This window comes from Magnolia sinica, chromosome 2 (assembly GCF_029962835.1).
Source record: "Magnolia sinica isolate HGM2019 chromosome 2, MsV1, whole genome shotgun sequence".
NCBI lineage: Eukaryota > Viridiplantae > Streptophyta > Magnoliopsida > Magnoliales > Magnoliaceae > Magnolia > Magnolia sinica.
Window position 1 is genome coordinate 51,437,406 of NC_080574.1, and position 13,255 is coordinate 51,450,660.

The window sequence follows — 13,255 nt, forward strand, 5'->3', positions numbered from 1 at the left end:
GGTTGAGGGCCAGCCTTACTAAGGAATTAATTAACTTTCAGCTGACACGGCTTTGGGGGAATATGAATACCTTCAATCCGGAGGAGAGGGCCTAGCCCTGTCCAATTTGAGCACCACAAATTGCACTCACCTATGCCAATGTGTTGTTACGTGGAAGCTTCCAATAAAGGAAAAAGTTTCAGAATTTTTTTTCCAAATCGGTGAAGCGTATACTGGTGAGTTGAGGTGGCGTTGTGGAATGTGGATATGCCCATATTTGGCCTACATAAAATTGCTCCACAGGCTATGATTTTCCTTGAAATTGATGCCTCGGGCGATCTTGAGATGGAAAGCCTTCCTGATCTCTGCTAGCTTTCTAATCCCTAGGCTCCCTTCCTCTTTGGGTTAGGAGATTGAATTCCAACTCCGCTAGTGGAGTTTACGTCTGCCCTCTAACCATCCCCAGAGAAAACTCGCAAAACGCTTCTTTAGGGAGGTTAAAACCTATACTGGAAGGTGAGCAAGGAATGAATAGGAATTCTTCCTAGCACATGTTGGATCAGCACTGTTCTTCCAGCCTGAGAGAGGAACCTAGCCTGCCACCCTGTAATACGGGCCTCAACTCTATCAAGGACTGGTTGGAAGGTTGAGGATTTCAACCTACCAATAGTAGGGGGATGCCGAGGTATGTGAATGGAGAAGCCGCCATAGAAATTCCGATGGATCTTTCTATAGCTCTGATTCTGGCTGGAGAGAGAGAGCTCGCGCAGACAAAAGAGCTTTTACGAAGATTGATGGACTGCCCAGATGCCTCCTAGTAAGAGTCTAGGAACGCCTTCGTGGCCCTAATCGATGATAAGCTGCCATTGAGGAAAAGAAGCTTGTCATCCGCATAGAGAAGGTGGGAACTTTGTCAGCATCCTCTTCTCAGTTTGAAAGGAAGGGCCAGCCCTTGGGCTATCAACGCTTTCAGCTTGCAAGTTAAGACCTCCGCGGCTATAATGAACAGAGAAGGGGAAAGCGGGTCGCCCTGGCGAAGGCCCCTGGATGATTTAAAGAAACACGTCGCTTCCCTATTAATCAGAACCGAGAACCAGACACTTGCCCAACTTGTAAGTGCTATGTTTTAGATCTAGCATCCTGTGTTGTCAAATTTTGTAGTGACAAACCACTTGAAAGTTATTGACTTGTTTGATAGATGGAAAGTTCACCTTCAAGTTCAATAGATGGAAAGTTCACCTTTAAGTTCAATAGATGGAAAGTTCACCTTCATTCGAAGACGAGTTTCAAGCAATTTACATCAACATCAAAGTGCTACTATTACTTCAAATCAAAGTGCATGTTCAACTGCAACTATAAAATCAAGTTCATACATAAGATCGAGTGCAAGTGTGACTTCAAATACTAGTTCAAGTCCAAGTGCATTACATGATCAAGTTCATGTAACGCCCCAGATTTCAAGGGTCGAGCAAAGCTCTACTCCTGAGATCCAACGCATCACTTATGCAACATGGATAATGATGTTTAGATGTTGTCCATATCAATGAGTTAAACATGAGTGGGATTAGACTAAAACAACATATCATACTCCAGGTATAATTTACGCAAGCAAGCAGAAGACTGAAATATATATATATATATATATGAACAAGTAAGTGTTCTACAACCTCTAGAGTATGATCATATAACCGGGCTGAAATTTATACATGTATTGGTTCAAACTAAACAAAATATCAAAATGTGGAGTATCCAGCTAATCCATGTATCCCTGTAATCCCATCGAAGTAGTACGAGGTCTACATAGACCTGCCAGAGAGCTGAACATAGGAGAACTCTTCCTCCTCATCTACGAATTCCAACTCCGCTGCTTATATATCCTCATCAGCTACATCTATAATAAAGTCCGGTTGGTGTTTTAAAACACCGTCCCAGAGTGAGAGTGAGTGATCAACTCAATGGTACTATGAGGCAAAGGTTAACATGTTATCAATTCAATCAAGTAGTAATGATAAAGCAATACAACAAGCATTTCCTAACTACTCTTATTAATACAAGGGTGATATGCAGTAATGATGCATGCCTTCACATGAAGCTCCCTCAAAAGCGACTCTGTCAACCATTTGTGCATGGCAAACTCCCTAAACGGTAACTTCCTCGCCAAAGCACATGCAATGCGGTGCATGGTCGTATCAGCCAAGTACTTAATTAGGCTTATTCATACAACAAATTTGGGAAACTAAAGTACCTCCATTTATATCATTTACCCAAACCGAAGGATCCATCTAGGGTCGTCATTCCTAGTTAACCACATATGATAGGCAAGTTGAGTGTACGTCCCCTCTCCACTCACACACCCATACCCCCTACGTCCAAGGAGGAGATAGAGAAAGAGAAAGAGAGAGAGAGAGAGAGAGAGAGAAAAAGAAAAAGAATGAGAATGAGAATGAGAAGGAGAAGGAGAAGGAGAAAGAGAAGGAGAAGCCTAGACGCCCTCTTCCTTTCCCATATGTATGGTGTCTCCCTCTTACTCAAGTGATGTCGTGATCCATATGAAAACTTTTCATGTAGAAGCTTTCCTACATAGATATCTACCTAGGGTTTAGATCTAAGGCTAAGGTGAGGGATTCCTTTAAGCTTATATTAATTTGAGTTGTTATGATTTATTCTGTTACCTTACATGCTTTGAATCCTCTCTTCAAATATTTAATTTACCACCACTAATTATTTATCTTTTGGGAACAATGGTTAAGGTGTGATGTTAATTATATATGACCTTTTTGAATTTATGTGAAGAATTCCTTTAAGCTTACCTTAATTTAAGTTGATCTAAATTATCTTGTATTTCACTTGTTCTCATGTTACTATGATTCTCTCTTTGTAATTATTTAATTTACCATTAATAATTATTTACCCTTTGGGTTATGTTATGATGTTAATTACGAGTGATTGTCATTATTTTTATATAGGGTGATAGATACAAGTCTTGCCCTTGCCTTTACCAATTTTGTTAAGTTAGCCCTTACTACTCTCCTTTTATTGAATTGGCCATTGTCACTCTCCTCTTTGTTGAGTTAGCCATTGCTACTCTTCTCTTTGTTGAGTTGGCCATTGCCACTCTCATCTTTCTTGGGTTGGACATTGCTACTCTTTTCTTTGTTGAGTTAGCCATTGCTATTCTCCTCTTTCCATTATAAACTCAATAATGTAACAAGCTTTCCTTGAGAGGGCATTTGATAATTTGTTAAAATTCTCTTACTCAAATGAAATAATAAATACAATTGATTTCATTCTCATGAATAGTTACCTTCATAAATGTAATTGAACGTGATCTAAATGAAGAAAAAAATATGGTGTGATTTTTAAAGCATCCAATTTATACATTATTAACACTCAGAATTCCCGAGCACGAGTATGTACTCGGGCCGCGAAAATTCAGGATGTTACATTCCATGTGGATAAATTATAAGTGTTGTATTATATATAAAGCACCCTTTGTGTTAAATTATGTTGTGACAAACCACTTTAATTTCATGGACTTGTTCATGTGATGGAAAGTTTACCTTCAAGTGAAGATATGCTAATCTCAAGTCATGAAGTTTGTTCAACTTCAAGTATTGTTTCAAGTCCAAGTGCAACTTCAAATTCAAGTTCAAGTGAAAATACAAGCTCAAGATCAAGTTCAAGAACATCAAGTGTACAAGATCAAGTTCAAGAACTTCAAGTACAAAGATCAATTGGAAGCAACTAAAGTTACATGGTTTATTTTTCAATTTTTAGGTACATATGACCCTAGAAAGACTTTAGGATTAGGTCATTCATATTACATATTTTATATGAGTTATTATACTTATTATAGGCTTTATTTCGACTAGTCTTAGCCTATGTTCGACTAGTCCAGGCTCTACCTTGACCAATCCAGGGTTTGTCTCAACCAGTCCAGGAAAAATCTCAAATTTTTGAATTTTTCTAGTAGGGTCACAACCAGTCGAGCACCCTGCTCGACCAGTCATGTGAATAGTACTCGACCAGTCGAGAAGAGCTCGACTTGAACTCTAGCAACTGTTTTGGACCCCACTCGACTGGTCGAGCAGACCACTCGACCAATCGAGGGTCGGTTTTATCCGATCGCGCCAGAATTTTTAAAAATTGGTCGTTCCTAGGACCAGTCGAGGCTAACCTTAGACCAGTCGAAGGAACCGCTTTTCTACCTATAAATAGAGGTCTTTTCTCAATATTTTTCATTCATTCCAAGCTAAATTAAGCCACCACTCTGAGAGAAAAGTTCCCATCATTGTCAAGCTATTGACCTGTAATTTTAGATTCTTTTATAGTATATTTGATTATTTCTTGATCTCTTTGATTTCAATCTTACTTTGTAAAAGGGAGTTCTTCTCGACCCTTTTGAGATCCAAGGAATTCAATCAAGTAGCCCAATTTTAAGCTTAATTAAAATTCATTTAGAACCTAGAACCATTCTATATGTGTGTTGGACATTGAACATCCTCATCTACAAGCGAAGTGGTTCTACCGGGCTACATCAAGCAGAATCTTCAGATAAGTATATTTTTATTGATTATTGGTTTGTGAGATAAGTTAGAAAATCTCTTGTGGTTTTGACTAAGATAAGCTAGAAAATCTCAGCGTGGGGTTTTTAATTGTGATAGCCCATTGAAAACGCAATTGTAAAGGTTTTAAGGTGAACCTTGGAAAACCTTCTTTCATAATGAAAGCCAATATCACGTGGGTTGTGATTATTGGAAGTGGAGTAGGTGTGGCTGTTTGCGAACAGTTGGTGTACACACCGAACCACTATAATTCTTAGAGTTGTGGTGGATGATGATGATGTATGTGATGTATGTGTGTTGAATGTTTGTATCACTTTCATGTACATGTGGTGAATGTTGTAATAGTTAGATTCCTTTCTATTGCTTCTTGTTTTAGATTGAGGTTTTGATCCTTACCGAGTTCAAGACATCAGGTTGTCCTACCATAAACTTTGGTTTTTGGTATAAGGTTGTCCTTTGAACAACGTTTGTATCAACCTCTCAATACTATTGCAATTGAGATTGATATTTGTTTCAGCTATCTGCTTTTATATTCTGCATTTTATTTTTATTTGGCATAGTCCTATTCACCTCCCTCCCCCCACCTCTAGGACTGAGATCTCACCCTTTTCAAGTGGTATCAGAGCCTAATAGCTCATTCTCTTGGATTTATTTCCTAAGCTAATCGACCTAAAGCTTTTAATATGTCAAATTTTGATAGCCTATCTATTACTAGGCCACCATCGTTTGATGGCTCCAACTATGCTTATTGGAAAGCCAGGATGGGGATATTTCCAAAATCCATTGATGAAAGCGTGTGGCAAGTCACGATGGCTAGATGAAAACCACCAATGTCTAAGGTTCTAGGCAGTGATGGAACCAAGTCCATGAAGGAAACACCATTTTACATGTGGACTACTCTTTAGAAAAATGAAAGTAGTGTGAATGCTAAGGCTTTAAATGCAATCACTTGTGCACTATCACTGGATGAATTCAAAAGAATTATTTCTTGTGATACTGCTAAACAAGCCTGGGACATTCTTGAAATGAGACACGAGGGTACATCTATTATCAAAAAGTCTAAAGTTTAGATCCTCACCACTAGGTTTGAGGAAATTCGTATGGAAGAAAATGAGTCTTTCATGGACTTCTATACAAAACTAAATGACATAGTGAACTCTATGTGGGGTCTTGGAGATGGTATCCCATAAAGCAAAATCTGTGCTAAAATACTGCGATCACTTCCTAAGAGATTCAATTCCAAGGTGACTGCCATTTAGGAACTTAGAGACACAGATCAAATGAAGGTTAACAAACTTGTTGGTTCACTTCAAACATATGAGTTAAATTTCAAAGCTCCAAAGGGCAACTTTATAGCTCTCAAATCATCCAAATCTATTTCTCATTATAGTAATATTAATTCTGATTGTAAAAACTCAGAGGATGATATGGCTTTACTTGCAAAAAAGTTTTACAAGATTTTTAAAAGTAAGAAAAGAGTTGATTTTCAAAAACCCTCTGAGAAGAAAAAGAGTAAATCTAAAAACTGAAAATCTCTAAAAGATATTCGGTGTTTCAACTGCCATGAATATGGGCATTTAGAAAATAAGTGTCCAAAGAGGGACAAGCCAAAGCGAAAAGGCATGTTAGCCACATGGGATGAATCATCTAGCTCTAAAGCTTCTTTTGAGTCGGATGAATCAGAACCTAAAACTTCAAATGAAGTCAAGGCTTTAATGACCCTTGCCTAAGTCACCTCCTTTGATAGTTGCGACACATCTAAATCTCTAAGGAGTGACCCTGAAAATGATAATGAAGATGATCTTCAGGATGCCTAGAATGCCCTATACAAGGAGAGTTGTAAGATTGTTGTCAAGTTAAAACTTCAAAAAGAGAAATTTCTGAAATTGAAAGAGGATTTTAAAATTTCTATTTTAGAAAAATCTCATATTTTTGATTGTTTTGAAAAAGCAAAATGTGACTTGGATTTCAAAACTTCTGAACTTGAAAAATTAAGAACAGAAAATGAGAAACTAAAACTTGAAGTTTCTTCCTTATTGAGTTCAAAGGATACATAGAGGTATGCCCATAGAGACCCTAAACTTGAAAAGTTACTAACCACATCTAGAACATGTGGGACAGATCGGGTCTGGGCTATGACAAATACATGCCTCTGAAAAACAAAAGTATATCTCCTACATTTTTAAAGGAGAATCCTCTAACTCAAAAGGAAAAGACTTGAAATTTAATAACCAAATCAACTCTAGAAATGTAAAGACTTTTCAAGCACCTAAAGTCAGTACTAATAATGTCAGTTTTAAAAAACAATCATATAATACTTTAGCTGAAAAAATTGTGGATTTACTCAAGGTGCTTCTCAAATCTAACTCTAATGTGAGAGTTAATAGTAATTACAAGCGAAGAAAAATCAACCATGCACCAAAACCCAAAACTACAATGAAATGGGTTCCTAAGGTTACTTGTCTGATTGCCCACACAACCTTCAAGGCTTCGAGTCAATCAAAGTGGTACCTAGACAGTGGTTGCTCAAGACACATGACAGGTGACAGAGATTTGTTCACCAACTACAAAGAAATGACTGATGGCTTAGTCACTTTTGGTGATGGAAGCAACTGCAAGATAATTGGCCAAGGTATGGTTCAACGTTTTAACCTTCCTCCTTTTGAAAATATTTTATTTGTAGAAGGTCTTAAGCACAATCTTTTGAGTATTTCTCAAATCTGCAATAACAAGCATAGTGCTAAATTTACAAATTAAGGATGCGAGATCTCAAATGAGAAAGGTTGTGTGATATTAAGTGGCCATATAATATCTGAGAAATGTTATATCGAGAGTGAAACTTGCTCATCTAAATTATCTTATTACATGGTCCAAACCAATGAAACTGAATTATGGCACAAATGCCTTAGACATGTAAACTACTGGAATTTATATAGACGAAGAAAAGCCGATCTTATTAGAGGACTACCCAAATTGAAGAAAATGGATAAAATATGTGGCGCATGTTAGATTGGAAAACAAATAAGGAGTAGTCACAAGAAAATGAACTCCTCTGCCACATCCAAACCTCTTGAACTTCTCCACATGGATCTTATTGAACCAACCAAAACGGAGAGTAGAGGTGGTAAGAAATATTTCTTAGTAATTATGGATGATTTTACCAAATTTACTTGGGTAGCATTCATGAGAGAAAAATTTGAAACTCTCGATGAAGTCAAAAGAATACTTAAGCGTATTCAGACTGAAAAAGAAATAAATGTTGCTAAGATCTGAAGCGATCATGGATCGAAATTCAAAAATAGCAATTTTGAGAAGTTCTATATCGATCATGCTATATTACATGAGTTTTCAGCTCCTACGACACCTCAACAAAATGGGGTTGTTGAAAGGAAAAATAGAGTACTTCAAGAGATGACTAATGTAATGTTGAATAGCATGAAGTTACCTAAAAATTTATGAGTTGAAGCTGTTAACACTGCATGTTATATTATAAACTGTGTTTACATTCAAAAATCAAAAGATAAAATGGCTTATGAACTGTGGTTTAATAAGAAACCTATAGTTAAATACTTTTAAATTTTTGAAAGTAAATGCTAAATTTTATGAAACCATGAAAATTTAAGAAAGTTCGACATGAAGAGTGATGAAGGGATATTCTTAGGGTATGCTTTAAATAGTTGAGCATATCGTGTTCTTAACAAAAGAACTAATGTGGAATCCATAAATGTGGTTATTGATGACCATCTGAACACACCAAACTCTAGTTCAGAAGATGATGAACTCAATATAATTGAAAAACCTGACTCCTCATCTTGTTAAATCAATACTAAACTACGATTAGTCAAAGACCAATTTTAGGCAACCCTCTCACTGGTGTTCATACTCGAAGGCAATTGGAAAACATATGTAATTACATGTGTTTTACTTCCCAAATAGAGCCAGCCAATGTAAAAGAGGCACTCACTGATGAAATTTGGATAGTTGTCATCCAAGACGAACTGAATCAATTTGTTAGAAATGATGTGTGGTATTTGGTTCATAGACCAACTGATAAACATATAATTGGAACCAAGTGGATCTTCACAAATAAATCTGATGAGTTAGGGAACATAATCAGAAATAAGGCTAGATTGGTTGTACAAGGGTACAATCAGATTGAAGGAGTTGATTATGATGAAACCCTTGCCCCAGTAGCTCATCTTGAATCCAACAGATTATTTATATCTATTACGTGTCTTAAAAAGTTTAAAATTTATCAAATGGATGTTAAAAGTACGTTCTTAAATGATGATCTACATAAAGAGGTTTATGTTGAACAGCCTAAGGGTTTTGAGGACCCTAAACACCCTATTCATGTGTATCGCCTTAAAAAGGCACTTTATGGTTTAAAACAAGCTCCCAAGGCATGGTATGAAATTTTGACTAAGTCTTTACTAAGTCATAATTTTGTTATGGGGAGTATTGATAAAACTCTTTTTATTAAAAAGTATAATGAACACATACTAATAGTACAAATATACGTGGATGATATTATCTATGGTTCTACTTGCACTAACTTGTCTACTGAGTTTGCAAAGCTAATGAAATCCATATTCGAAATGAGTATGGTGAGAGAATTGAACTACTTTCTAGGATTATAGGTTAAACAACTAGATGATGGTATCTTCATTTCTCAAACCAAGTAAACCTTAAACTTGGTTAAGAAATTTGGATTTGAAAACGGTAAGAAATTTGATACTCCTATGAGTACGACTCTCAAACTTTTGAAGGATGCAACAGGTAAAAGTATAGATCCTTGATTATATCGTAGTATAATTGGTATTTTACTATACTTAACTACAAGTCATCCTGATATAGCATTCAGCGTAGGTATCTGTGATAGTTTTTAATCAGATCCTAAGGAATCTCGTCTTATTACTGTCAAGCGCATTATTAGATATGTCGCAAGTACAGCTAATCTAGGTCTCTGGTATCCACGTGATACTAATGTTCAATTAGCTGGTTATACAGATGCTGACTGCGCTGGGAACATAGATGATAAAAAATCTACCAGTGGTAGATGCTTTTATTTTGGCAATTGTCTTGTTTCCTGGCACAGTAAGAAACAAAGTCCTATATTATTATCCACAGCTGAGGCTGAATATATTACAACCAAAAATGCTTGTACCCAACTTGTGTGATGAAAAGAATGCTCAATGATTATGGCATTGCGCAAGATACAATAATATTGTATTGCGATAATTCTAGTGCAATTAATATTTTTAAAAATCCATCCATCATTCCCGTATGAAGCATATTGACATTTGGTATCACTATATTCGGGACTTAGTAGAAGATAAAGTCATTTCATTGGATTATATTCAAACAAAAAATCAGCTTGTTGACGTATTTACTAAACCTCTTGACAGAAATAGATTTTTGAAATTGATAATGGATATTGGTATATGTAATTCTAAGTGAATTTATCATTGTGTATTTACATGTTTTATTTTGTATATTTTTGTGCAAATAATTGGTGCAAAAAAATAATATAAAAATTTGTATTTTTGATGCTTGCATGACCGGTTGATCACATACTCGACCGGTCGTGGCTCGACAGGTTGAGCATGTGGCTCGATTGGTCGAGTTGCGCAGCTGGAGGCAATTTATGAGAGAGAAAATCACTTTTTCACAATTTTTCTCTTCTTCCTCATCCGGCCCTCTTTTGACCCATTGAACCCACCTTTGATTTGTACTTAGTAGGTGCTCCATTTTGTATTTCCTTCCATATTTAGGTTCCCATTTGCATATCTTGTTACATTTTGGTGTCAATTTGAGGTTTCCTCTTGATTTATAAGGGGTTTTAGCTCAAAATCTGATTTGCTTCAAATCCCACTTTCCATTGTTGTTTTTCTTGCTTTGTATCTTGCAATGGAAGGTCATACTAAGAAGAAAGCTACTCGAGCTTCATCTTCTCGGTGTACACCTCATAGGGTGAGAACCCTTCGACCTCCCGAGGTAGACCCCGAATATGTGCGGGATTTTCGTACTCGATAGATTATTGTTGAGCATACTGTTAATTCGAATCATTTAGCTTAGTTTCAGCTTCTTCCCATCCTAGTGGCTGTAGGTTGGGAAAACATTTTGAATTGGGGTGGACCGGCATACTGCTCCATTGTGTAAGGGATGTTTGCTTGTATGAGCGACATATCACTTGAAAATTTGACTTTCTCAATTACATTTAGAGAAAGCACTTTTCAAGTTGATCACCACCTAATTTCAGCTTTGTTAGATGTAAATGTGAATGATGATGGTATTTCTATACCAACTTTAGCCGATCAGTTGAATGAGTCGGAAAGGCGTATGCTAACCTGAAAATTATGTAACATGGACTTGAAATGGAGTGCAGGGAATGCGCTTCAGGCCAATCAAATGTTGCCCAAATATAGAGTCTTACATCACATTTTCATTACAAATATTTATCCGTGCTTTGGCAACAAAGTTGAACTTACTTCTTTCATGGTTCGTATTTTGCATTCTATTGTGTCGGGTATTCCCATTTGTCTTCCATCTTTGATATGTTACATTATTATCCAATACCGTCTTCATCCGGGCCACGGATATATTTCCTTCGCCTATTTGATGACCACCTTAGCCTTGCATTGCAATGTGGTCATGCCGCCTGATAAGCCCCTGTTTCAGTTCTTTCATTCAACAACTCAAATATAAATAAGATGAACCTGAAACTGAATCCTAGCCAAAGGGATAAGGGAGTAGAGGAAGTTAGAGAAGATGACGCTCTACCAACCAACACTATGATGGATGATATTTTTGATGAACTTGAATCCAATGATGTTGCAACTGATTATGATTATCAGCAACTTCAGTATGATGAGCATCTTAGCTCTTTGGAGGAGAAGGTGGATACTTTGAAAATTTCTCAAGACAATTTGCATGAGAGTTAAAAATCGTCTATGAAATATATGCGAAAATACTTTCATCGCATTATCAAAGGACTCCGTCAGATTGATCCATCTATTCCACCTCCCTCTTCTTCTGGATTAGATTAGTGATCTTTTTCTTTATCTTTTGGGCATGTATAACTTGGATTATTACTTTATCTTTTACTGGACTTATATGACATTTTGATATTCTGGATTACTAACTTTATTATTCCTTCGATTCTTAGTCTACTTCTATTTTCATAATCACAATTATGGTTGTTTACTGTTATCATCTTCCTTTGTTAAGTTATGACAAAAGGGGGAGAATTTTGTAGGCTTTATGGTTATAGATTGGTGTATGGTGTAGACAGTGCATTTTTTTGGATATATGTATTTGTTAATACAGGTTCCCTACAAGTCACCAAGCTCAAATTGAGGGGGAGTAGGTTGAGGAGGAGTTTCTTTTTTGAAAGAATGTTAAGCTATGAAGTGGAATTATGAACTTGTACATTATGTATAGTTTGATCTTTCAAGTTGGTTTTGTCACAAATTTGACAAAGGGGGAGATTGTAAGTGTTGTATTGTATATAAAGCACCCTTTGTTGTTAAATTTTGTTGTGACAAACCACCGCGATTTGATGGACTTGTTCATGTGATGGAAAGTTCACCTTCAAGTGAAGTGATGGAAAGTTCACCTTCAAGTGAAGATATGCTAATCTCAAGTCATGAAGTTTGTTCAACTTCAAGTATTGCTTCAAGTCCAAGTGCAACTTCAAATTCAAGTTCAAGTCAAAATACAAGCTCAAGATCAAGTTCAAGAACTTCAAGTGTACAAGATCAAGTTCATGAGCTTCAAGTACAAAGATCAATTGGAAGCAACTAAAGTTACATGGTTCATTGGTCAACTTTCAGGTATAGATGACCCTAGAAAGACCTTAGGATTAGGTCATTCATATTACATATTTTATATGGGTTATTATGCTTATTATAGGCTTTGTTTTGACTAGTCTTAGCCTATGTTCGACTATTCCAGGCTCTGGCTTGACCAGTCCAGGGTTTGTCTCGACCAGTCCAGGAAAAATCTCAAAATTTTGAATTTTTCTAGTAGGGTCACGACCAGTCGAGCACCCTGCTCGACCAGTCATGTGAACAGTGCTCGACCAGTCGAGCAGGGCTCGACTCGAACTCTAGCAACTATTTTGGACCCCACTTGACCAGTCGAGTTCCATGCTTGACTAGTTGAGCAAGCCACTCGACCAGTCGAGGGTTAGTTTTATCCGATCGCGATAGAATTTTTAAAAATTAGTTGTTCTCAAGACCAGTCGAGGCTGACCTTAGACCAGTCAAAGGAACTATTTTTTTACCTATAAATAGAGGTCTTTTCTCATAATTTTTCATTCATTCCAAGCTAAATCAAGCCATAACTTTGAGAGAAAAGTCCCATCATTGTCAAGCTATTGCTGGTAATTTTAGATTCTTTTATAACTTATTTGATTATTTCTTGATCTCTTTGATTTCAATCTTACTTTGTAAAAGGGAGTTCTTCTCTACCCTTTTGAGATCCAAGGAATTCAATCAAGTAGCCCAATTTTAAGCTTAATTAAAATTCATTTAGAACCTAGAACCCTTCTATATGTGTATTGGACATTGAACATCCTCATCTACAAGTGAAGCGGTTCTACTGGGCTACATCAAGCAGAATCTTCAGATTAGTATATTTTTATTGATTTTTGGTTTGTGAGATAAGTCAGAAAATCTCTTGTGGTTTTGACTAAGATAAGCTAGAAA

The 13,255-nt window shown here is 36.5% G+C and overlaps 1 protein-coding gene across 1 annotated transcript in view; it reads left to right on the forward strand.

The window, feature by feature from the left end:
- The first annotated feature begins 656 nt into the window (after positions 1-656).
- The window catches only part of LOC131225444 (hydroxymethylglutaryl-CoA synthase-like), a 54,928-nt gene continuing 42,329 nt past the window's right edge, over positions 657-13,255 (forward strand). The window contains 2 exon segments of the mRNA XM_058220979.1: positions 657-796; positions 911-1,091. Of these exon segments, the coding sequence (XP_058076962.1) occupies positions 657-796; positions 911-1,091 (321 nt within the window).